This window comes from Cydia fagiglandana, chromosome 3 (assembly GCF_963556715.1).
Source record: "Cydia fagiglandana chromosome 3, ilCydFagi1.1, whole genome shotgun sequence".
In the NCBI taxonomy this organism is placed as follows: Eukaryota; Metazoa; Arthropoda; class Insecta; order Lepidoptera; family Tortricidae; genus Cydia; species Cydia fagiglandana.
This window is the reverse complement of record NC_085934.1, coordinates 18,997,617-19,022,232: the sequence shown is the minus strand read 5'-3', so window position 1 is coordinate 19,022,232 and position 24,616 is coordinate 18,997,617. Positions and strand designations below refer to the sequence as shown.

Sequence of the window (24,616 nt, the reverse complement as noted above, 5' to 3'; positions counted from 1 at the left end):
ACATTAATAGTATATAATCATTTTACTTAACACTTCCATAATTTAATTAAGACAGTTCTAAAATGATCAGCCATATTCAAATATCAACACTACCTTAATTGCCATATTTTTAGCTATAACTCAACAGAAACTTAACGTATGTAATGAATTCCACAGCATACGCAACGCAATGGGAGGAGCTTCTGAACGAGCAGCTGGCCGTGCTGGCGCAGTCCCGCGACCTGGTGGCCGAGTTCCGCGCCAAGATGCAGCAGGAGGAGCACATCAGCCGCCGCATGCAGCCGCCGCACCACTAGCCTACACGCTGCCCGTCTACACCCCACACGGTTGTGGCTAATCTCACATGTCTATACGCTACGGTCGGGGACTTTGCTGTAACGTTTCGTACCTTCGTACCTTGTTACGGTGACAATAAGAGCTGATTTAGACGATTGCATGCGATTTTAGTTATACACTGCGGACGGTCGGTTACGTCCAATTCAACCGACCGAACAAACACCGCAATGTAATGAAACCCGCATGCGAGTTGTCGCATCGTCTAAATGAGCCCTTACGTAAGCACTAAAGATTACTGGTACTGATTTTTTAACAAGAACGGCTACGGGACCGAGAAATCCATGTTCTCGCCATACAAAATCAGTCCCAGCATTCCCTAGTAGTGGCCTTCGTATTGCTTGTCACTGTGACTAGGTACAAAACGGTACATAAAACAAGTTCCTGGACTGTTCATAGGTTGTTGAAATGTTCTGGTGATTTAAAATTCTTGGGAATTTTCGACGACTTGTGTCTTATGGTAGCACGGAGTCGCGGCGCCGGCGATCAGATCGGGTTGGGTCAGTCGTAACAGCAATACTGTTAATTGACATTTTGATGGAAATGTACGACTTAAACGATTATAACTTCGCCCACACCCTTAACTGACCATCTGTGGACCTTATGCCTTTTGTAATAAGGTCCACCGATGGACAGTTAAGTGTCTTGCTGTTTATACCATAGTGACTGGTTATTCCTAACCGTTATTGAGATAAAATAAGGCCTGTGTTCGGTTTCATGCGTTGCTGTTGGTAATTTGGACGCGTTTTCGATATCTAAAGGTAATATCTTTCATCATATTTCGATATCCAAAGGTAATAGCATCATGGGAAAATATTTGCGTGAGAAAATATTTCTATGAGAATGATACGAATTCTCTGACAAAACGTTACAATTAGCTACTAACCTAAGACTGGGCATATTCGGGTTGTATAGGGCTGTTCGAGACTGAATCTGACAGCTTTTTTTGTTTATGAGTTTATTTTAAGATTCTTGGTGACTTTCTCGAAGCTAATGTCTTTTTACCCGACTACGGCAACGCAAAAGGAGGGTTATGATTTTATATTCAGCTCGTTTTCTTTGTGTTAAATTGAAATTTATAAGTATTTTTTACTGTTAGTAATATTGCCATGCATATGACTGACTGACTGTCTATTTTTGTATTCTACCCTAATATAACACAATGAAAAAGTACAGTGAACATTATCATATTAATCAGCATTAATTTATAAAAATACATTAACTCTTGGCATGAAATGAGAGAAATTCCCGACAACTTTTCAGAGCTTTATACAGCTCAGCTCTCAAAATATACTAAGATTCCATTCTACTGTCATCGAATTTCGTCACCTCCGTTCCACGTTATCGCTTTAAGTTCCACGAACTCGATATCGACCTGGCAATCAGAATTCAATTCTAGTTCTTAAACCTCAAGGTCGTTTTTTGGCTAGCAAATTTTGACGCAGTTTGTAGGATAATGCAAACTAAGCTTATGGCGTCCTCCAGTATGCATATAGTCATGTTGCAAATGTCTCGGATCTCAGCCCGCGCCTGCGCCGGCGCCGCGGGCATCTTGTCCATTGTGTATAAATATGTATTATCTGTACTCGTCGGACGGTAGAAGAATGTCCTTTCATCAGTTTGGCAGTTTGAACTTTTGCATTATCCTTTTTTAATTTTCATTATATTTCTTACGTGTGTTTTGTTACATGTGAATTTTAGAATTAATTTCAACTGTATCTTATTTGTGTACATTTCGTAAACTTCGAGATCGGCTGTCAAATTGATTCTTGGCTGTTCAGTTATCGTCCCTCTTGTGCACTGTTTATGAAAAGCTTGTAACTTGTAATACAAGTGGAAGTCCCTTTTTGACAGCTTTTGTTAGAAAGGGACGTCCACTCGTATTACAAGTTACAAGCTTTTGATAAACAGGGCACTGATCTTACCATTATGTAAGTAGCTGGCCTGTTTATCTTCCATTTAATTTTCGAATGTCGAGTTACAGGAATCTTCCTAGAAATGACTTTCAAAATCGAGTCTTCGTCAATTATTCTCTCCTTTTCATTCGCACTTAGTGTGAGTGGGAGAGTTTGAGTAGATTCGAGTTTGGCGTTAGCATACATATTTCTTATTTTCTAAACCTCGTATAAACTGCACCCTCGAAATATAGACCTTATTTCGATTGTAGTAAAGTTTTAAAAAGCTTTAGAAGATAAGGGGTAGTATGCAAGTTAGTGTACAATGACATTGTCGTAACGGATGCCGTCGCGTTGTTGAAATTATAGACTGTTTACTGTAAGTGTTTTAAGCACAAACCGGCGAACATCACATACGCGTTGTGTATATAATGATATCGGTTAAAGACTCGCGATCTAGTGTATAATGTATAGAGTTATCTACAAAAACTGCTACGTCATCATCTCATTTAATCGCGGCTCTTGTAGATTTAAATTCACTAGGTTTGGGGTCTAGGTGTCTATTCCGAAATCTAAATAGAGTTTTATCTCTTTTCTTGCAAAAGAGAAAGAGAGAAAACATTGTTGGAATTTTGGAGTAGATTCTCTGGTGCGTTCATGGAAAATATTTCCTCTTAACATAAGTGACTTACTCATTTGCATTTAACTCATCTAATGGCCTATCTCTTAAAGTCTTAATGAGGATTCTTTTTAACCCGCCTAAAATAATTACGATATAAGTTTGTAAATCACATGTTATCTTTTTTTTTATTTTATAATTAATTATCCTTTAAACAAAACACACACTACAAATGTACATTTTTGAGATTAAAATGTGTGAAAAAGAATTCTCTAGAAGACGAAAAAATTGTAGATATATTCGTATTAAAATGTGAGATTGGGTGAGTACAAAGCAGTGTGCCCCGTGGTTGTTTTGCGTGACGTTTCCAATTGAAATTATAGTAACGATTAGTCCAGAGCTTGATCTAAAAACGATTTCAACTTAATTTGGTGCATTAGAATGGTGCTTTGTCGTAATACGATTTATAATGTCATTCGTTTCAATTGCGTTTTTCAGATCAAGTTCAAACAAATATATATTACATTGTCAATGTGAAATATGCCAGCTCAAGCCGGAGACTTATACGGTATACGTTTATGTGCTGCCTTATTCTGCTTGTTATTAATCGTTGTTTAAATTGTAATAATTATATTCATATCATTGTCATTGTGTTTCGATCATACCACGACATTAAGCACCCAAAGGTGTTGTGTATTCGTGAGAGGCATTTGAGTGAGAAAAACTCTGTAATAATGAACTTGTAGAAAGAGTTGTTGCATTCGTTTCGGTATTTTTTTGTTTAACTCATTGTATCATATATATACTTAAGTTGAAAACTCTCCCGAGTACGTAAGACTGGTCTTAAGGAACCACGAAAACAAGACGAATGAACATCATTATTGTTGGTCTCATCTATCTTATTTTCGTAGTTCTAAACAGTGCTCTAGTATATTAATTGTGCCTAACAAATGAACTAAAATCCATATGCAATGTGGGATCGACGTGTAAATGGTTGTGTACAGAATTTAGTAATGTTAAAATTCATTCCGTTGCTTTTGTTTTGGCGTTCCGATTTGGTATGGCGATGGGGGTGGAGTGTTAGTGTTACCCTTGTTACGACAACGGCACCGTAGCGTACTTTGTACGTGTGGATTGGGAAGGAATGTATTTATGGGATCAGGGTAAAACTCCTTGGATTGTGTTTTTCTATACTTATAAAATAGCTATCCACTCGTTCGTACATGATTTATTTGTGTACAGTAACCAGAACTTATGATACACCTTGTCAAAAATCTTAAGGAATGGACGTATGCTTTAGGCCTGTATAGTTCGTACGTTTCTAATAGAGCCCGACGGCTAATCCTATTGTCTATTGTTACGTAAAACCGCTCATGCCACGTGCCACAACCACCTGCATAAAAAGTACAGTACTTCGGTTACTGAGAGCCGGCGAGTCGAACGCTACAGAACCAATCTAAAATGTGTCATCGAGATGCGTAACAAAGGCGCGTTATTGGAGAGCGCACCTATACACTGGTTTTTTGAGCGTTGGACTCTCGCGCTCAGGTGCCAAATAGAATAATTAAGACTCTTTTTTGCAGGTAAGTAGCACGTGGTTTCACTTAACAATAGACAATAGGATTAGCTGTCGGGCTCTATTAGAAATCTACGAACTATACCTACTAATTCTGACATATCTCTGAAATGCTAAATATTCAACCTACTATAGATCCAAGGACTTTTATCCTGAAATTGTTTGAATTAGTGTTAACGCAAAATTGTCGGATGTCCGATATCTCATCTTGCGTCCTGCAGGTTGCCATAGCAACCCGAAGGACCGACACATGGTAGAGACAATCGTAACGGCCCTGAACGGATCTGGTCCTAACTACGTTAGGATCTAGCTTTCAACCGGGCCTACCATGCCATGTTTTAAAGGAGTTACTTAACATGAGCTGACGCAATAAATAATTCTACACACAGATTTCTCTTTTTCTATGTAACTGTAATTTATTTTTACATTACGAATAAAAATAGTATCATGTCATAAAAAGCGTAAAAGTTTTTTTTCTTAAAAAAAGAGTAAAACTGGACTCGAATATTCAGAAATCAGGGTTTTCTTTTGTTTGTGAGCGGATATCTCAAAATTGTTTTCATTAGCATTGCCTATGTCCATTGACATGAAAATCGTAGACTTATATTTTTGGTTTCTTACAACGGGTGCTACCTACTTCACATGGAGCGGGCTCCTGTACACGGGAACTACTGCGAACATCCATCTTCCTCTTTTAAATATTAACCTTTTCACCGCCACTGTCGGCTGTGGCAGGTTATCAAAATACAATAGGGACTTACACGGGACTCCGTAATGTTCAATTTAGCTTATATAATTGCGATCGCCTGGCGTCCGGGGCACGGCATATTCCTTTGCCGTCTAGCGTTCTACAGGTTAAGTTAATTGAATGTCGATGTTCGCGGTAGGCCTCCCGACGGCTGTAGATGTCAGCCATATTTATTGCTACGTGTGTGTAAGGCATAGACTAGGAATCCTCTAGACCGAGTTTAGAGCAATTATTTCATGCAACCGATGATGCCAAAAATGCGGGGGTGCGCGGGAAGAGGTGAGCGAAGTCCAGTGCCGTGATTGGTCCGTTCAAAGACACGGACGTCACACAAACACATTTTCGACTCGAACATGGAGTAAAATTACCATATGCGTGGCAGAGGGGGTAGCGTGACTATGCTCAGTCTAGAGGATGTTTTGTCTGTGGTGTAAGGATTGATTACTTCAACGATTGTCGGCAGCTTGCCGTCCGTCATCCTATAGCTTATCGTATTAGATAGTGCTTATTAATAAATAAAAATAACTAAATCAGTACTCTGTATCAGAGTCACTGCGTTGCGGCGATTTGATTGTACTGAACGAAATCTCTCTTTATTATTATTATACATGTTTTAATTATTATTAATTGTAACATTTGCGTTGACTGTTCGCCGGCGGCGGGCTACGACGAGGCAGCCGCCTGAGCAATGCTTTATTGTAATAAACGTATTTTAACATCGCACATTATAATAAATTAATCGAAATTGAAAAGCAGCTGTTTTATTTTCCTTGCCCTGTAAAATTGCGGATGAAATACGGCCCTCTTAACCTTTTGACCACCGAAAAGGCACTTTGAAATTAAATTACCTATCTATAATATTAACACCGCCGCTCCTTCGTGTTAGTGTAATAAACTGCGTGGTAGAAAATCAAATGGATAAAACCAGCTGTCTACCGTAAAACTAAATTTTGTAGTCTCTGCCATCTCTGATTTTAATGTAGAGGTAGGTAGTAATTGTACCGACAAAGATAGATTTCGTTATAAGGCGGTCAAAGGGATAATCAATAGTATTAACCCAGGTATAGTACCTACCTAAGATTTATCGGCCACATAGGTACGTGCCACTAGAATTTAAACTTTTCGTATTCCGATTTAAGGTCCAAATTAGATTGCATTTTCGGGTGACTTGTCTTGAAATGAATCATCAAAGCTTGATTAATTGGAATATATTTGGATTTTCTGGGAAAACCTTCGGTGGGGCCTTGAAAGGGGTTAAGGATACGGATCTAAGAATAAAATAAATAATTTTATAAGTTAAATTAGTTTAATAAGAAAAGTAGGTACTTAGTAATTTGTACTGGTATCATGAAAATGCTTTAACCCTTTATAAGGCCCGTTGACAGGGACGTGCTATCGCAGAATTTGTTGCAGCTATCAGAAGCCTACATTTCAAAAATCTATTTTAAAAGCAAGTTGAATATTCAATTAATGCAAACGATTTTGAGCCCTATTATTAAAACAGTATGGTTGAATTTCTGATTGAGCGTATGTGGTCGATATATCGCCTCTGCCTTATAAAGGGTTAAATAACATTCATAATGAATAGGAAGACCTGGGAAATGCCGAAAATGATAACGTCATGGAAAAATAACACCAAACAAGCGCATAAAGTATCAGAAGGGATAGCACCACTAGATTGCTATTAATCCTGTAACGAATAAATGTATCAGCATATTTTACGAAACTTACAAAGATACTGATTTAAACTTTCACGATTATTAAACATTATCAAACTCGAAACGTCGGAGGTAAATCTTAAAACTTAAATACGCGATTAAGTCCCGTTGTGCAGTTTGATAATGTTACAAAGATACTGTTAAGAATGGATATCCATTTCAATACGAAGCAAGTACAACAGTGCTAGTCCTTATGATTTAAGTCATAGTGTCATTACAAAAATGAGACCACATTCTGAAGCCGTACGTACAGTCAGCAAAACTATTAGTGATATCTACCTATGGATGGATCAACTTGTTTATTGTCCAAGGGACAATAGTGATACAGTTTGTTAGGAAATGTATCACGTTCCGCTAACATGCTTAGATGACCTGTTAGGCAAATGGCTTATTTATACTTAGCACAAATGCATGTTTGGCAAATTTAATCTGATAAATCAGCATTTAAGAGTTCTTATTCTCATGGATAATTAATCTCTCTCTAAAAAGTTGTTTCACCCCTTTATACAAATTTCTATGCAATAGTGCGAAGCTTTGCAGACTAGTTTTGCTAACTGTTCAATAAGGCCTAATATATTTTATCCATAAAAAAACATCGCACAATTGATAAATAATGGGAATACATAGGGAACCCAATAAATATATGAACAGTATCACAGAAAAAAAGGTCGCACTAGAATAGTCGTGATGTGTTATACCTAATCACATAAAATAAATTCTTTGGTTAAATTAAAACTAACTTACCAATGTTACAGGACAATTAATATGTTTCTATGTAGTATATTATGCGTCACGTAAGAAGCGTAACGTCAATGCGGCCAATTCCGTCTGTGAAATTACGTCCGTAATTCTGTACACGAACGTAATTTTTCTTAGGTATATGTACTTTACAACCGTAGGCAATAGAGCACACTTTTGATTGCTGAAGCTAAAAGCAATCACTGTCTTGTATTAATGTTTAAAAAAATCGCTCATGCACCTACTAACAGCCAGAGTTGGCCGTAGACAGATTTGGCCGCATTGCCCTTATTCAGATCCTGATTTTGAGTTTAACTCCAGCAATGTCTAAATTTTAATAATGTAAACATATCGTTTAAAATGATTTGCTCTTGCTCTCTTAACCCCTAGATATCAAAAGTTTTTAGAATAGGTAGAGAATGTTACATGCATGATTGGAAATTAAATTATAAGTGTATAGATAATAGCTAGGTAGGTATATACTAAAAGTGATCCAATCGAGTTTTAGACTATAGGTACAAGCATCACAACTCTACGTAATTGTCTAAAAAGTAACTGACCATGAAATAAAAGAAAACAATATTACTAATTATAATTTTAAATCACGCTACCTTGAGCAACCTCAAAATACTGTGCGTTAAATAATCTATTTACTAAAATACGATAAATACAAAAAAAAAATACTTAACTTACCTACCTAAATGCTGTGTCATTCACAAATTTAACAAGTATTTTATATTTACAATGTACAAGAATTTAACTAACACAGTGGAACCCGCCAGCAGGCCCGTTTTGGAAGCGTCACACAAGTGATTTAGTAGTCAAAGTAGTGATGGTTGTAAATAAAGTAATTATTATGAAGCAAGTTCCAATTTAAGCTTCACACAAGGGCCATATTACAAAATGTGATAAGTAATGTCTGCCTAAGTCGGTACCGACAATGTATGGCCGGGCCATAAATAGGTAACGGCGAAGTTCACACAAAATTGTACCAGATTTATTTATTACTGAATTGGTTTTTAATCAGTGTATCAACTTTTGAGGACTTCTTTTTTATGAGTCCCCAATAACGTCTAGATTTACCTAGTCAAACGTATCTACATCAGATAGGGCACTTTTCACATAACAAGCACACCACACAATCAAAATACAACCAAACCTAAGAAATAGGTTCATAACAAACTTACGCGATCATATTCAGAAGTAGAAAACCACTGAGTAAGTACCTATGTTAAATTTTAACTGAAAATAAGTTAACAGTCGGTACTTGCCTTGTAAGTTTTCTTCCCATATATACACGTCTATAATGGCTATAGTTGCAGCCTTCAAGTTCTGTTTGCCCTACTAAAGATTTCACGCGATTGGCCACTTCCCATTGTCAATAAAACAATAAAATTCTATTTGTCAAAAATCCAAAGTGGTGGGAAGTATCCAACTTACTCCTATTTATGCTCAGAAAGTAAATATAAGTGTATCACAGCGGGTCTTCCATCTCGAGCTCTCCTGCCAGAATGTGGGGGTCACCGATGGCCGGCACCATATGCGAGAACTCGCTCGTCGCCCACAGGTACAGGTTCAGCGTGCGCTCCGTGCATTGCGCTATGAATCTGGAAAATTAAGATTAAGATTTTGATATGTTTGTTCTTTTTGCTTGTCGGAATGCACGAAGGTTGACATTGGTCTTTAGCCGCACATATAGAAGTAACTCAACATGTAGTCAATATTATGGGTGCCTTGAAAGGGGCGGCTACAGGGCCTGGGGCCTTAGGGCGGCAAAGACTGCAAATCCGCCACTGGCTACACTGTTAGTCTCACCTGACGAACGGCCTCACGTCGCCCTCGTTGGCCGTCTGCAGGTGCTGGTAGTACAGATGCCGGTGCTGCTTGGGTATGATCACAGGCGGGAAGCCGGCCTGCATGAGCAGCAGGTTCACGAGGAGCCGCGACGTGCATTCATTACCATCGGTGAACGGGTGACAGACCAATAACATGCTAGTTCTCATAAAATGGCTCCTGTTAATCTCACCTGACGAACGGCCTCACGTCGCCCTCGCTCGCCGTCTGCACGGTGCTGCTTGGGCACGATGACGGGCGGGAAGCCAGCCTGCATGAGCAGTAGGTTCATGAGGAGCCATGACGTGAATCCTTGTCGTCGATGAACGCGGGTAGACCAATAACATGCTAGTTCTCATAAAATGGCTCCTGTTAGTCTCACCTGACAAACGGCCGTACGTCGCCCTCGTTGGCCATCTGCAGGTGCTGGTAGTACAGATGCCGGTGCTGCTTGGGTATGATCACAGGCGGGATGCCGGCCTGCATGAGCAGCAGGTTCACGAGGAGCCGCGACGTGCATTAATTACCATCGGTGAACGGGTGACAGACCAATAACATGCTAGTTCTCCTATAATAGCTCAATTGTTAGTCTCACCTGACGAACGGCCTCACGTCGCCCTCGTTGGCCGTCTGCAGGTGCTGGTAGTACAGATGCCGGTGCTGCTTGGGTATGATCACAGGCGGAAAGCCGGCCTGCATGAGCAGCAGGTTCATGAGGAGCCGCGACGTGCGTCCGTTGCCGTCGATGAAGGGGTGGATGTGGACTAGTTTGTAGTGCGCTAGTGCTGCGTATCTGAAAACGTATTATTTTAAGGTAGTATTTTCATGATCGCGTTAGTATCGAAATTGGGTCTAAATAAGATGAAGATTCAACTAACAGTTAATTTACCAGCCGTAAACCTACCTTGAAGTATTAAATAAATATTGTATTGTGATTATCTTGGCTAGTTCAATACTCGTATTGCGCCAGTTAAACCCCTCGCGGTTAAAGAAACGTGTAGGAAAAATCCTCCTGTATTTATTAGGTATATTGATATGACAGTATATATGCTTATCGGAATTTCATGAATGGGCTCTATAAATCAACATGGAACACACTTTGTTTTGATAAAGTTTATCAACCAACAACAAATGATCAGGGTAATCTAGGTATCGGGTTTGATTTTTTTGTTATAGCTCGGTAGTTAAGATGAATTCCAGTGTAAACAATATTTAATTTGTTCCTACCCTGGTACTCATAAATCCCAATAAGTACTTAAATGTAAACTGTTAAACATGAGGTATTTACCAATACCACTATTGCCACTTGCTGATTGTGAAAAACATATTATTTATTCAAGTGGGAAATCCATAATAATAAGATAGCAAGTGTCTTGATAACAAGGCACCAAATCAATTTCAAATAAACAACAGAAATCAATTTATATTAATTAATAGTTCATAACATATTATTTTACCACACATGGGCAAAATGCTAAGGCAGAGACATATATAACTCCATATAAGGGCTAAGGTGACAATTTGCCACAATCTATTATCTAGTTTAGGCAGAGAATATCTGTGAGACCAAGCTTTGCCGGGAAAACATATAAAAACTCAAAACTGTGCGTTTTCTCAGAGATTAAGACCTAGCTACTCGTAGATAGATTTATCACCCCCATTTAGCAAATTTCATCGAAGTCAATAAAAGAGATAAATATACATATAAATAAATAAACAAGAACTGCTCGTTTATTTAGGCAGAGATATGTTGCTGCCTGCCAGCTGGCAAGTCCAATGTTTGAGGTCAATACCATCCACAATGTCATGTATCTCTCACATCTTGTTATACCAAATGACCCTAGTTTGATAAATCTTAAAATATTCTAAAGCCATTTAAAAAAATTGCTTTAGCAAGTTAGCTTAAATTTTTACACAATGCTATGTCCTAAGCAACAATGTGAAGTAAACAAATCAATGAACCATGACTGATGTCTTCATTATTCACAGTGATTACAGTCTGAAGTTGATTGTTAAAAAGGAAAAATGTAATATTTCAAACTGTTGTATTGTTCAAACTATTAAACCACACATGGATTGTATTCATTTTTTTTGTTTAATTTTATGTTCATGATTTTTTTAAGACGGCTGAGATGTTTTCAGTTATTTTCATATCAACTTTTAATGGATTTTGTTTCCCAGCTAGGAGGGATCAACATGGCACTTTTCTGTTCTATTTAATTGTTGTATCCATAATAAAATTAGAATAGTAGACAATGTGAGTGTGACCAACCTAAACTTCTACAGAAAAACACATATTTATTATAATATTATATAATTGGATCTAATGACTTACCTCACTGGATGTAAGTCTAATGCATCTTCAGAGTTCAGCCATTCCAAAAACTGCTGCATCAGCCTCTGTATCTCAGAGGGCCCAGGCGGGATGTGTCCCCCGACATAAACCTGTGTTCGCCTGAACTGCCCTCCTTCTACTGGGTCCACATGCCCCAAAACCCTCTTATGGATCTCCAATATATCCCCCATAGTGATATCCCTCAAACGGTACAGCAATGTTGAATTAATATACTTCATAGCCGCATCTAAACCTAAAATCTCATTATGCTCATCTATGCTTTTGCCAGAAACAGCTATTCTAGTCTCCAATATACTCCTTGTTTGCTGTAATGTCATTGTGTTCCCTTCAATACCAACCGTGTGGTAAATGTGTTGGAAATAAGCCTCTTTCTTAGCTCTCCGCAAAGCAGAGTTGTTCTCTGGTATGGATGACAGTGCATCTCGTTTTTCGTCTATTTTCCTTAACATTTCTCTGTCTAAGTTTTCAACTATGCTGGCTGTGCGTTGCCTGTTCATCAGAGCCCCTGTATGGTCTGGATAATTACTTAAAGCTAATGTGTAGAGTTGGTCGGCTCTGACTACATCTTTCTTTGTGTCTTCTAAGAATTCCCCATAGTGGTTTAAAACGTCTGCGTGTTTAGGGGACAGTGCAAACGCGTGTTGGAAGAGTTTTAAAGCTTTGTCAGCCTTTCCATGTTTCTTCATCTCTAGAGCAGCTGCTAATGACACCACAGCTTCTGCATCTCGCACGGTGTCCTTGGACTTGGCCGACGGCAGCGGCGTATCCTCGGAAACCTTCTCCAGGTAATTTCCATACAACCCAATAGGTATTGGAAAGAACGGCTTAGAAAATTTTACCTCATAATTAAGCAACTTGTGCAAAGAGACAACCGCAGCCAACGTACACACCACACTAGACAATATCAACACCGTTCTAAACCTTTCTAAAATCATTTTTGTGTGTAAAAATTTCGTATCACTACACTTCATTTCTTCGCACTTCGGCGCCCTACCTAAGAATAACATGGCACTGAACTAAATATCTACAGCAGAGTGATAAAATCTGTGAGTCAATCACTGGGAAGAATTTAGATTGCATCGTGTATTGCTAAAATTTTTAGAGAGCGCTAATAATGTTAAACCACGTAATTCCATGGTTAGATGACAGATGACAGAGAAATGTTTTGACAGCGACAACTGTTGACATTAAATTTATTCAAGCTTTGTAAAAACACTTTAAGTCAAAGGATGCGGTAGAATTAATAAAATAAAAAGTAATGACTCGAATAGCGCTGGCTTATTTAACACCAGCAACACTGACAAAATGGCGGTGAAATAGAAAAGTTACTATTCTTTTAAACTTTTTCAAGTTTTGAAACTTGCTTCTTTGAAAGTTTTGTAACTTTTTAATGTTACATAAATCCTCAATATTTACAAATTACTCTTTCAACGTATGTCGTCTATACCAGGTAATTTTTACCGTTGTTATATTATCGATTATATTTAGGTAAATTCGCAGAGTTTGCAATCAGGCTAGTTCTGCAATGTTAAGCATGGTTTGAAATTTAAAAGGAAAAATGTGATACTTATTTTAGACTTTTATTAAATCATACAAAGAATATAATTGTTGCATACATTTGGCATAGATACTACTAGACTAGGCCCCCAGATAGGTTAGGTAGGTAAAATACGCGTGTTCCACCGTAGCGTCAAAACCACTGAATCGATTTTGATGAATTCAATCATTTATTTCTTACGATCTGGGTGACAAATGCATTAGATGATTAGACCATTAGAGTAACGGCGACAATACTAATAGAGGTGACAATAAGGGGGAGGAGGAAGATGACCTATCGAGATGATTTTAATTGAACTTTCAGTAGGAAGTAGCCTGCTGAATGTTAAGTAACTACCTAATTCCTCACTAGGTATTTTAAAACGATTGATGTTACGTTTGTTTACCTAACAGTGCTTCGTGGGCAACAATGTTTTTGTTCTTGTCTGTGGAAATACACATGTCGAAACAGGAGAATTGACCTTTACAGTACATATAGTAACAGCACCAGTCATGGGACATTTAAGAGGGAATTTGGAGTATTTGTGATATTTCCCTAATACATGTGAATGGTCTACCGCTTAGCGTATTGAAAGATGAAAGTCCTATCCGTCTTTCATGTTTTAGGCGTGTTGTATCAAAGATACTGCAATGAGTTTCCACATACTTAACAAATTAAAACTATGTTATTTTTCTCCAGTCATGGACACCAAAGCTCCAGTAATGGGCCCCCCAGTAATGGACACTGCTCTATCAGTATAAAATATTGAAATAGGTCATCAGATCTGGTCCATGTTATCATAATATTGCATTATCATCCGATTTGCATATTTAATTACGAATACAAAATTTCAACTCAATCGGAAATCGGAAAGTGGATCAAACTCGGCTACCAAGATTTGACCCACACTAACTAACAGGGCAAGTTAAATGAAAGTTTGGAAAAACGATATTAATTTATCCGAAGTCCGAGCATACCTCCTGGTTGACATATTTCGTAACTACATTTTATTGTTTAAACATGAAATGATGGCATGGCAAGCATCATTATGTAAATTGTCCCATTATAGGAGGTATGCAGTTTTACAGCTCCTATAATGGGATTGGGCCAAATACCACTATTTTTTTTACATCTGTGGAGTCACAACATAGTATGTTGTATACCTTATCTCATGGTAAATGCAATTAACAAAACACATTCTAGTTTTCATCAAGTATTAATTAATTAAAATTTAATAAATTAACTCACCTCTCTTAGCGAAGTTGTTAAGAATTCGTAGTGGTATTTTTTTTCAGTGACACGACAACTTTTGGGTTGACGCCAATTTCTTAAAAAACAACCAAATTTAATAAAAATTCAAACTGAAACAGCTCTAGGACTCTTATTTATGATAATATACAGGCAGTGTTTATAAACTACATTTAGACACTTATTTTACAGGATTTGTGGTTTTTTGTCCCATTACTGGTTCCACGCCCATCATAGGGTACACTACTATATGGCCCTACTTTTCCGCACTAGTGCGTGAAATAGCACTTTTCGTGCGTACGTCAAAAGTTTAAAGGACCATATGTACCTACTGTAAAACGTTGTACGATACACGTGCGAATAGGTAATTCGCAACTCATGTCGATTTAAAACACTCCCTTCGGTCCTGTTTTAATTTATCGCCACTCGCTTCGAATTTCCTCTTTTCCGCACTTCTATCGTGAATAACTATTTTACATCACCTATTCGGAGATAGGATTTTTCTTCCCCGCTAGGATCATAAGTGGCACTTCTCTGTTCTTGCCCACGATTTTTTTTTCTTTTTTGCATAGTATTTTTTTAGGTATTAATTTCCTCATAGCTGATGTGAAAAGCATGAAAAGAGTTTGTGAAGATATTGCCATGTGACACGTATCTAACATACGTGTCACATGGTAATACTCATATCTTCACAAACTCTTTTCATCTGAGACGGGAGAATCTGGGGTTTTGTTTCGTGGAATGAAATAAATAACACAGGAAGTTCTCTATAGTTTTGTATTTGAATAGTTTTTTCGGTCTCCCAAATAAATAACAAAACTTACACACTAACATTCAGATCATTGTTAATAATAACATACTAACGATTGAAACTGCGTATACTACATACTTCATAATGCATTTCTCTAGTATGTATACCTGTGATTTATAGGTATAAAATCACCGCTTTTACGACGTCCTATCGTTAGCAATTAAAGTTTATTGCTCTGGCCTTCCAAAATGTAATTACATGTAAAGGCCTTAGCATTAGTTACCTTAAACTAACTATAAATTACAACAGTAATAAAATTAATGCTTATTTGTAAATGTAGAGTCATGCAGTCTTAAAGTAAAAGGTGACTCTATTTTTAAAAATAAGTTTGTAATTCAATAAACCCCCTGTTAATTCATTAAGCTGCTTGATAGCTACGGGAAGGTCTTTTAATTACTTTCATACAAATGCTCAATGCGTCACAATCGACGTGTGTGTCACTTGTGACGCTCGCACGACTAGACCTTTCTGTCGCATACAAAACAAAATATCGCGTAAAGCGCCAAACACGCGCAGTCAACCGAGATTGCGTACCTTGCCCCTGTATCACATCGCGCTTATATACACCTCGTAAATCCATGAAAGTCATGAACAGCTTTATTGAGACAGTGCAAAAATACGTCGAAATAGCGACTGCTTTTGGCGCCATCGCGCGTAGTTGCAGCCCTAACTTCCTGCGCACTAGGAGCGTGGCAACACTGGCAACTCCACAGTTTCGCCGACACACTAGTTAGACCAAGATAAGTCGGCAACGATTTTAATAGCACACGCAGTGCAAGTGTTGTTAATACTTCATAGCAGTTTGACGTTTAAAATAACACTTGCACTGCGTGTGCTATCAAAATCGTTGCAGACTTGTCTTGGTCTGACTCAATTTACACTACGTTCACTACACTTACAACTATTCATGGCAGTACCTACTACTCTGCAGGAAATTAGAGAGCGAACAACTAGAGTTTCCACATCAAGCAGCTTCGATGGCTCTGGCTGCAAATTCATTAAAAAAAAATAGGTCCTTTAGACCTTGGCAAGATCAGAACAGTACCTAAATCTCTATTTATGACTACATTTATGTAGCACGCAAAAACTTTATTTTAAAAGCGTGCTACACAAATGTGGACGTGCAAATTCACAACCACAGTGTATGAGCCTTAAGCCTATACTCGTACAATTTGGACCTAAACTTTCATACTTTTATTGAAACTACGAGCGACCAGCGCTTTAGAGTATCTTCTACATCAAACAAATTCGTTAATTTCCTATCTACACAAAATAAAGATTTCACAGCCCGAGCCGCTTCCTACTTTGCATTATTTTACTACAAATTAATCTTAAATAATACAATTGTAAATGAAATACCTACTAAAACCTAGGTACCGAAATAATAATTGGCAAAAGCACAAGCATCGCTTGGCAGTAACATGAATTTATTTTTAACCGACTTTAAGCATTTCATTATACAGCTTTTTTTAAGATAATTAAACATATTAATAGGAATACTGATATTTTTGTAAAAACTACATTTACTCCTTATTATGATCAAAACGCTGAACGTGTAGCTTTATATTATAACTTTGTGGTTTTTGAGGTAGATTTGAATAAATTTTACTTTAGAAAATCCGGTCAAATCTACTTGAATTATATTTTTGCTACAATCTGACTATATTGAACCTGCTAGATAAGATTATGCAACAACTTTTTACATAGGTAACTACTTAGCTATAAATTGTTACCATTGGTTTCGTGACCAGATCTTCCATACACCTTGTCAGCTTTTCAAGACAGCGCGTCTTTCGACATAGTGTTGCTCCTTAAATCTAGCAGGTTATCTAGACTGCGTTGGTCCGTGGGGTCACTGTGACTGTGACATCACAGAGGCCAGGACTAGCGGCACATGGCGTCCACGATCACCATGGTGGAGTATAGCGAGCAGCCGAGCGTCAGCATGGTGCCGATGGCGATTGTGGAGTGGTAGGCGCGGAAGGCCTTGAGTACGCGGAGGTAGCGGGGACAGTGAGCCAGCTCGCCCAGGATCAGGCGACCGACCTGGAACAAAAACACACGGACGTTAGTATTTATTATTAGGCTATATACCTATAAATATAGTAGTCTATTTAAGCTAATTAATAAGTTGTTTCAGAGGGCCTACTGCGAACACCGAAGTCGCAAATTGCGGGCATTTCTCGGTCACTCTGATTTAAGCCTTAATTGGAGTAAAAGAAAAAGATGCCCGCAACTTCGGTGTTTTATTTTATTTTATTAAGGTTCACCAGCAATTGTTGACATCGATACATTTAAAACGTACAAGCTAATACATGAAGGGAGTGATGTCACAATCACTTACAGGTAAACACCGCATGCAAAACATATATAAGTAAACAACTAAAGAAATATCTAAATTAAAATTATTTTCTAATTATTTATGTTTTAGGAAATATTTTCGGACAGATGTTATAAATTTATTTAGTGGGTCATAGTGCATATCCGCCTTGTCACAGCAACCATTAGCAATTTTACATAATCTGCATATTGGAGAGTTAGTGCCTAAAACTGATCTTCTAAGCGGGGCGTAAAGAGGGTGGAAAGTGTTCGCAATAATAGTAACAGTTCGCAGCATCGAAAATAACATTATGTAGGTATACATTGGCAAGTGACTTTCAGCTCTATGTAACTAAGACATTAACTAAGAGCTTAATTATTTATCTATATTTAATTACAGGTTAATAATAGGGTGGTCAGTGTACACCCACATAATTCGATCATACTGTAATCCGAGGCCGGTATTGCTCATCCGTTGTCACAATACCTATTCATTGCTTACACAATAATGCACCTGTCATGGCGCTGAATCGCCATTTCACTGGCACGTGTAATTATATTGGCAATACTCACTTATTCACATAAGGTTTTAGGCGTTTGATTTTATAACGAAACGTATTGCTGATTTCATAGTTGGTTACACGTATTTTGTACCTACGTTGAAAGCCTACGTTGAGGACTAAACTATGAATTATTTTGGTATCTTCGAAAGCCAGACCTTCATGTGTATGTGTGTATCACACATACACATTTCTATTGCCTGTAAGTAGTTTAAACTAGGAAAAACTTTTCTTAAGCTGGATCCTATCTAGTTTTCCAACACAAACGTCAGTAGTTGGTAAATAAATTAGGTAATCATTACAGGGATTATTTTGCAACGGTTGATAATAAATCTTGGCTTTGTTTTTCTCACTTTAATTTAGAAACTAGCATCTGCGTGCAATCTCTTGCGTGTAGGTATCGTTAAACTATTTTCATTTCCCCTAAATCCGTTTAATCGTTATTTTAGGTGACCGTGTTTGAGCAACAAAACAAACATACAAAAATTCAAACTATAAACTGTTGAATGTGGGCGAATCAACTATTTGACCGACACAAATCTGTCCACAACTTTGAAACTTCGTTTTAAAATTTCACCTTTAAATGATGGCTTTACATTCTTGGTAACTCCAGAGAAATTTTGAGTAACGCAAGAGACACTCAAATCTGTCGGTCAAATAGTTGATTTGGCCATGTATTAGTAATACCAACCTCTTGTCCGCCTCCTGCAGCCTCCTCCATCTGAGTCTTGATGTGTTTGGCTCGCAGCATGGGGCTGACCAGGCGAAGACGCACGTACGCCTCTATCAAGAACACGGCTGTTAGCAGCGCAAACTAGAACAAGAAAATAATGAGGTCAGGAATCAGCCTATAAAACACTAATGGATAATAATCGTTTTATCGATGTATGACGAACCAAATGGGGTCAGTAATATAAAATATACACATTTTTAATATAGTATTCACAATGTATATGCACACTTTGTATAATTTTGTTTAGTATAAGATTTGCATGGTATAATTGCTGTATTGTATAATGATAAAATGTCTAATTCCTGTTTGAATAACATTCAATGTACATAATTTCATATTTTATAAATGTTAATTTTCATAACAATTATATAGTCGAACGATCATAAACTATATTAGTTAGTTGATCTAAGAACATAAATAATAATGTTCAAAACGCCTAGCACAATTGCAGAATTTATTTCTTACAACCACTCTAAAAATCCCTTAAATAGTTAACCATTGAAGAATTTTGTTCTGGCGCTTCGCCGGCCGCTACCGCGGCACGCTCGCTTCGCTCGCTCGGCTCGCGCGCTGTTTGTTCGCAGTTCAACCTAACACTCCTCCTCGCTTCGCTCGTCGTCGTACCTAACGGAGACCTGCGTCATTATAGAACAACCGGCAGAACGTATTCATTTAGTTTCATATCTATTTGATCATATGTATAATTCAGAAGGTATTTATGTCATGTAATTATTATGTTATATATAAGATATTTCAAATATTTTTATTTGTAATAATTACTACTTATAAGTTATGTATGTTATACAAAAAATAATTAGCCAATACAATTTTTATATGACATACTAATATATGCGAAGTACATTCGATAATTTCTACAATATATATTAAAAACATATATTTTTTGTTGATATTCCTAACGTGTGTTATATATTGTGAATAATATTAAAATTAGATTATATCAAATGATGGTATAAATTATAAGACGCACCCAACCAAATGAGGCTATTTGTGATAAATTATTCTTATGGTTTCGTTGTGTAGGAATAGGAATGTGTCAATATATAACTGCTCTATCGTATATGGTCGTGCAAATGGCCGAAGATCGAGAGGCCTGGAGAGCAGTGGTAGGAAGAATAACCCATAGGAGTCACGTCCCTCAAACATGAGGTTACGATCACGAAGAAGATCATATGGTCAATATCAATTAGATTCAGTGATTATAAATATTATAATATCTTGCTATATCGCAACAAATAAGCGTAATTATTAATAAGACTAATCTAACGGTAGATCTGCGAACGTTATCAGGAGCTGCGGCGGTATCATGGTTACATTTTTATCACTTGTCATGTTATGTGTCACTTTCGCATTTACATAGGTACTTGTTAGAACGTAACAGACATGATGACAGATCATAAAAAACCGACCATCTTAGCCCTACTGCCTTATTTCAATTATCTTCTGCGGAATTGCGGATACTAACCTATTAAAACCGTTGTTAATTGCATAGTCTTTCAAAATTATAGTTTATCTTAAGTCTGTGATAAATGTAATATAATACCATCCAAGGCTACATGAGTACATTTAAACACAATAGAAAGAATCATCATTCATCAATCATTGCGAATGCAAACGAACTAATCATCATTACATCATTAAAGTACATAAGTATTAAGAATATTAAGTGCATTGAGATGTAAGTAGTCATCGATATTAAACTTTCGTGAGACATATTACACACATATATATATTATGTAAGTAGTCATTACACATATGTACATTCTTATATGACAAGGTAAACCTTGGAAAAGCGCGAATTTGCTAAGAGGCATTACAGACAATTTTTGAAAGGTCAATAGTTTCAAAACGATCAGACTGATTAATGAACTATTTCTAGTCTTTAGTTTGAGCCAAGTACTTATTGAAAGTTATTTCTCTTACTAACATATAGTTGAAAATTTAATAAACGTTAAAACTGCTTAAAACCTCAGCGGGTAAGGCAACTCATAACCCAAGAAAGACAAAAGGAACGGTATTCGAACATCAATTTTAAAATTCGGATAGCGTTCAAGGAAATAAGCCTAATCTATCCAGAGCTGGGCACCGTTAATCAAAAAGTTAACTTCGTTAAACGTTAAAACGTTACTTTTCAAAAGTTTTAACGGGAGTTAAAGTTAATCGTTAATCGTTAACTCAAAATCGTAAATATACGCAATAAGAAATAAAATTAGGAGAAATAATCATAAATTTTGATTTTTAATAAAGACTATTCTACTAATTAACATGGTAATCATTACTAATTAATAATAGCATAGCCAATAAAAATATCATTCGCTAGCAACTGCCATGAGGTGCATATTCCCCTTCATGAACATGGGCATATTAAAAATGTCGTCTGATAGCGACGCCGGTTTTGGAGAAAAATATATTTTCCCGCCGAAAACAGGTGTTCCACAGCAGCACTCGAAGGAATACTAGTGTTATATTTGAGGCAGCGCGCGGCCTTGGTGTGAGTAGGTACTTGTATTAACGATTAACGGACTTAAGAAAAGTTAACGGAAGTTAACAAGTCCGTTACAGGTTTTTAAATTTAACTTAAAAGTTAATCCGTTACTCGAAAACTTAACTTCGTTAATTAACGATTAACGGATTAACGAGTTAATGCCCTATGAATCTATCTCTATAATATAAGAAAGACATACCTTTACACTAAGGTCGGTCAAGGAGTATATAAAAATAATATACTTAAATAAGTAGACAGTAGTTTTAGTTAATGTTAAAAGTCTTAACTTTCACAATGGAAAAAGTTTTGTACGTCATACTGAAGAGGTTTTATTTATACCTGTTTGACGTCATCAGTAAGAAAGCAATCACGAAGGTGATATATCACTGATTATATCACCGTTTCCGTTATCTGTCTTTGTGTTATAACGGGCACGCGGCTACTTCGTGCACTTTATTTGTGTAAATCAAGAAATCTCACAACAAATTGGAAAAGATACGAAAATTAAAAGTTTTGTTTAGGTACGTTGAAATCATTGAAATAATCATTAATGTTGATTATTATTGCAGAGACAAACAATTTTGCGATTTTTGGGGTAATTTAGGACGTACGTATTTATTAGCTGACAAGGGTAAAGAATACATTCGTAAAATAACTTTCTACTGCGGCGATTTTTTTTTATTTGCAGCAGTTTCATCTTGCACGTGATATAGACAGAAATAATTATATGTGCATGTAAGCACTTATGTTGTCATGTGAATATTTACTAGTGTAGGAAAATCCACTGCACTCTTGTAAAATTAATGTAAGTAAACTAATTATGTAAGAATAAAAATCAGTGATGAATTGGGAACCTCCTCTATTTTTTGAATACGGATAAAAATACGTCGATTCAACTGAAGTGGATGAACTAATAGGAGACGTCACCTATAGACTAAGCCGAGATTTGGTAAGGAGAGTTTGTCATCGTCACTTACCTAATATCCGCAATAACTTTATTAATGTTGTTATAATATTTATAAATAACGGAATTGAAAGTTTCCATTACAGTCGATCAGTTTTATCGGTCAGCAAATTAAGGCCAATGGCGGTGAGGTGAAAGGACTCGGTTTAATTGTCGTCTTATCTCTTAAAAGTGATACGTTTTAGACCTTGTGTTTGAAAAGTTAATGCAGATTTAATTTGGTAAGTATTTAATATGCAATGCACTTTTAATCTGGCGGAAGCACGGTAAAAGAGTGCAGTGTTCGATTTAAGCCGAAAGCTATGATGGCATTTAACGATTTGAATAATTGGCTCTATGTTAAAATGAAAATTACCACTCTCACAGCAGATATATGCCTCATACGACTTCCTAAAGCCAATACATAGGTAGTGTTCCAAACTCAGGCTGTCTGAACGATGCAGTTATGCGTTACTTAGCAAGCCGTACTCCGATATAATTACCCTTCTGCTTTCTGTAGTCTTTCGAAATTGACTCAACATTGTAGTATATTCCCACTTCCACCGTCATGTAAATTCAAAAGCGACACAATATACGCAGTTTGTGTCAGCCATATATCTTAATTAATTTGTTTTGCGGCGATTATGGTGGCTAATTTAAAATTTAAAAACGTAGTACGTCGCCCTGCCTGACAAAGCTTTGTATGTATATAATTGATTCGAAGGCTAATGATGGTGATATCTTGATTGGTGAAATAAAAAGTAAGAACCCTCACCTGTATCCAGCTAGCGTGCTCGAACCGCGTGATGGTCTGCGTCCGCAGGTACGCGAACAGCGCGACCAGGCTGACGCAGGCGTTGAAGGCGTAGTACACGGGGAACAGCACCGTCTGCACGCGCCCGAACTCGTGGCGGGGGAGATTGAAGTATAGCACGATGCCTGTGGAAGAAAGAGATAGAGTTATTATCATTGTATGTAGTGTTGCTGTTTGCAGCAAGGGCTTATAATTTGTAATTCCAGAAGGCAAGCGACACCGGCCAGCGGTCCAAGACTGCTGTTACTCGTAATGTAGGTTTTGCAAGAACTTAAGTGCTTTATCCTAAATGCCATATACTACAGATATATAGCTAACTATAGTTACTATCGTAATTATAATACACGCATGATATATACCTATCAAAATTACGGTACTTAGATAATGCCAAAATATTGGATATCTGATGTGTCAAATTAGTGTAAATTACGGCAAAAAACTCTAATTAAGTCAGATGCTAAAATTATTAGGTAATTTTATTAAAACTTAAATAAATAAGTACTCATTTCATTGCGGTACCTAATACACGCTACGCAAAGAAACCATTCAAGACCATACAAAATCTTTAAATCGCTTAAAACTTACTTAATTAGTGATAATTGCTTTAAAAAATATCGAGAAATAATCGATTTACAAACTCTGATTACGTAAGTCGAAATACTCGAAATACATAAAAGGGCCACCTGAATCCGGCGTGCAAATTAGTTCCGAGTAATCGTTTTCGCGCTGTTCCCACGGGCCTGTCAAACCACTTTGTTTCACGAATAACGAGTTGACTGGACGCCACGTAAAACGTGAGGGTAATAATAAATATCGAAGTCCAAGTAGTACAAACCAAAATACTTATCCCTTGGGAACCTTAATTATTGACAACAGCTAAAACATTTTTTTGCTCTGGCATATTTCGATATACACACACGCACATACCAATTACATAATAATTAAATGTGAATTAGCACATGTTTCATACGTGCATAAATTACCTATAGTCTCGGCCTATAGTCCCATATAATTGTCAATAAATTTGTGTGATAATTACTTACTTATAACATTAATTCAATAAGTATCGGACTGTTGTTGAATCATGCGGTACCTACGTATTTAACTAGAGATATCTATTAGGTACAATAGACTGAAAATAAATAAACATGTTTGTTTCAATTCTATCTCTTCTATCTCTCTTCCGGAAAACAAAAAACAAAACGTCAATTCTGCGCAATGGGCAGGTATTAGCAATTTATGAAAAACAAACACAAACAAGCTTTAACGGTCTTACAAGAAAACGGAAGTTTATTTACTTAATACCTAATCATAGAGTGTACATATTTAAGT

The 24,616-nt window shown here is 37.0% G+C and overlaps 4 protein-coding genes across 4 annotated transcripts in view; 1 reads left to right on the top strand and 3 right to left on the bottom strand.

The window, feature by feature from the left end:
* The window catches only part of LOC134680307 (kinesin-like protein Klp10A), an 82,532-nt gene extending 76,609 nt beyond the window's left edge, over positions 1 to 5,923 (top strand). Inside the window, exon 15 of the mRNA XM_063539417.1 lies at positions 157 to 5,923. Coding sequence (XP_063395487.1) covers positions 157 to 296 — 140 coding nt within the window. The 3' untranslated portion in view covers positions 297 to 5,923. The remainder of the gene's footprint in view (positions 1 to 156) is intronic.
* LOC134680285 (bifunctional arginine demethylase and lysyl-hydroxylase PSR) overlaps positions 1 to 24,616 on the bottom strand; it is a 359,994-nt gene that overhangs the window by 81,444 nt on the left and 253,934 nt on the right. The window lies entirely within an intron of this gene.
* Positions 6,498 to 12,985, bottom strand: LOC134680267 (protein adenylyltransferase Fic). Its single transcript, XM_063539362.1, has 3 exons — positions 11,796 to 12,985; positions 10,056 to 10,253; positions 6,498 to 9,234 (listed from the first exon to the last, which is right to left on the bottom strand). The coding sequence occupies exons 1-3, from the start codon at positions 12,821 to 12,823 to the stop codon at positions 9,102 to 9,104; spliced, it is 1,359 nt and encodes a 452-aa protein (XP_063395432.1). The 5' UTR covers positions 12,824 to 12,985; the 3' UTR covers positions 6,498 to 9,101.
* LOC134680290 (transmembrane protein 205) overlaps positions 15,365 to 24,616 on the bottom strand; it is a 29,264-nt gene continuing 20,012 nt past the window's right edge. Inside the window, exons 3-5 of the mRNA XM_063539397.1 lie at positions 23,246 to 23,409; positions 18,983 to 19,105; positions 15,365 to 17,458 (exon numbers count right to left, since the gene is read on the bottom strand). Of these exons, the coding sequence (XP_063395467.1) occupies positions 17,297 to 17,458; positions 18,983 to 19,105; positions 23,246 to 23,409 (449 nt within the window). The 3' untranslated portion in view covers positions 15,365 to 17,296. The remainder of the gene's footprint in view (positions 17,459 to 18,982; positions 19,106 to 23,245; positions 23,410 to 24,616) is intronic.

Excerpts from the sequence above, each read along its gene's own strand:
- LOC134680267 (XM_063539362.1), bottom strand. The coding sequence starts at position 12,823 with ATGTTATTCTTAGGTAGGGCGCCGAAGTGCGAAGAAATGAAGTGTAGT. Across the intron at positions 10,254-11,795 it reads TTAGACTTACATCCAGTGAG|ATACGCAGCACTAGCGCACT; the intron begins GTAAGTCATTAG and ends ATACGTTTTCAG. Across the intron at positions 9,235-10,055 it reads GACGTGAGGCCGTTCGTCAG|ATTCATAGCGCAATGCACGG; the intron begins GTGAGACTAACA and ends TTAATTTTCCAG.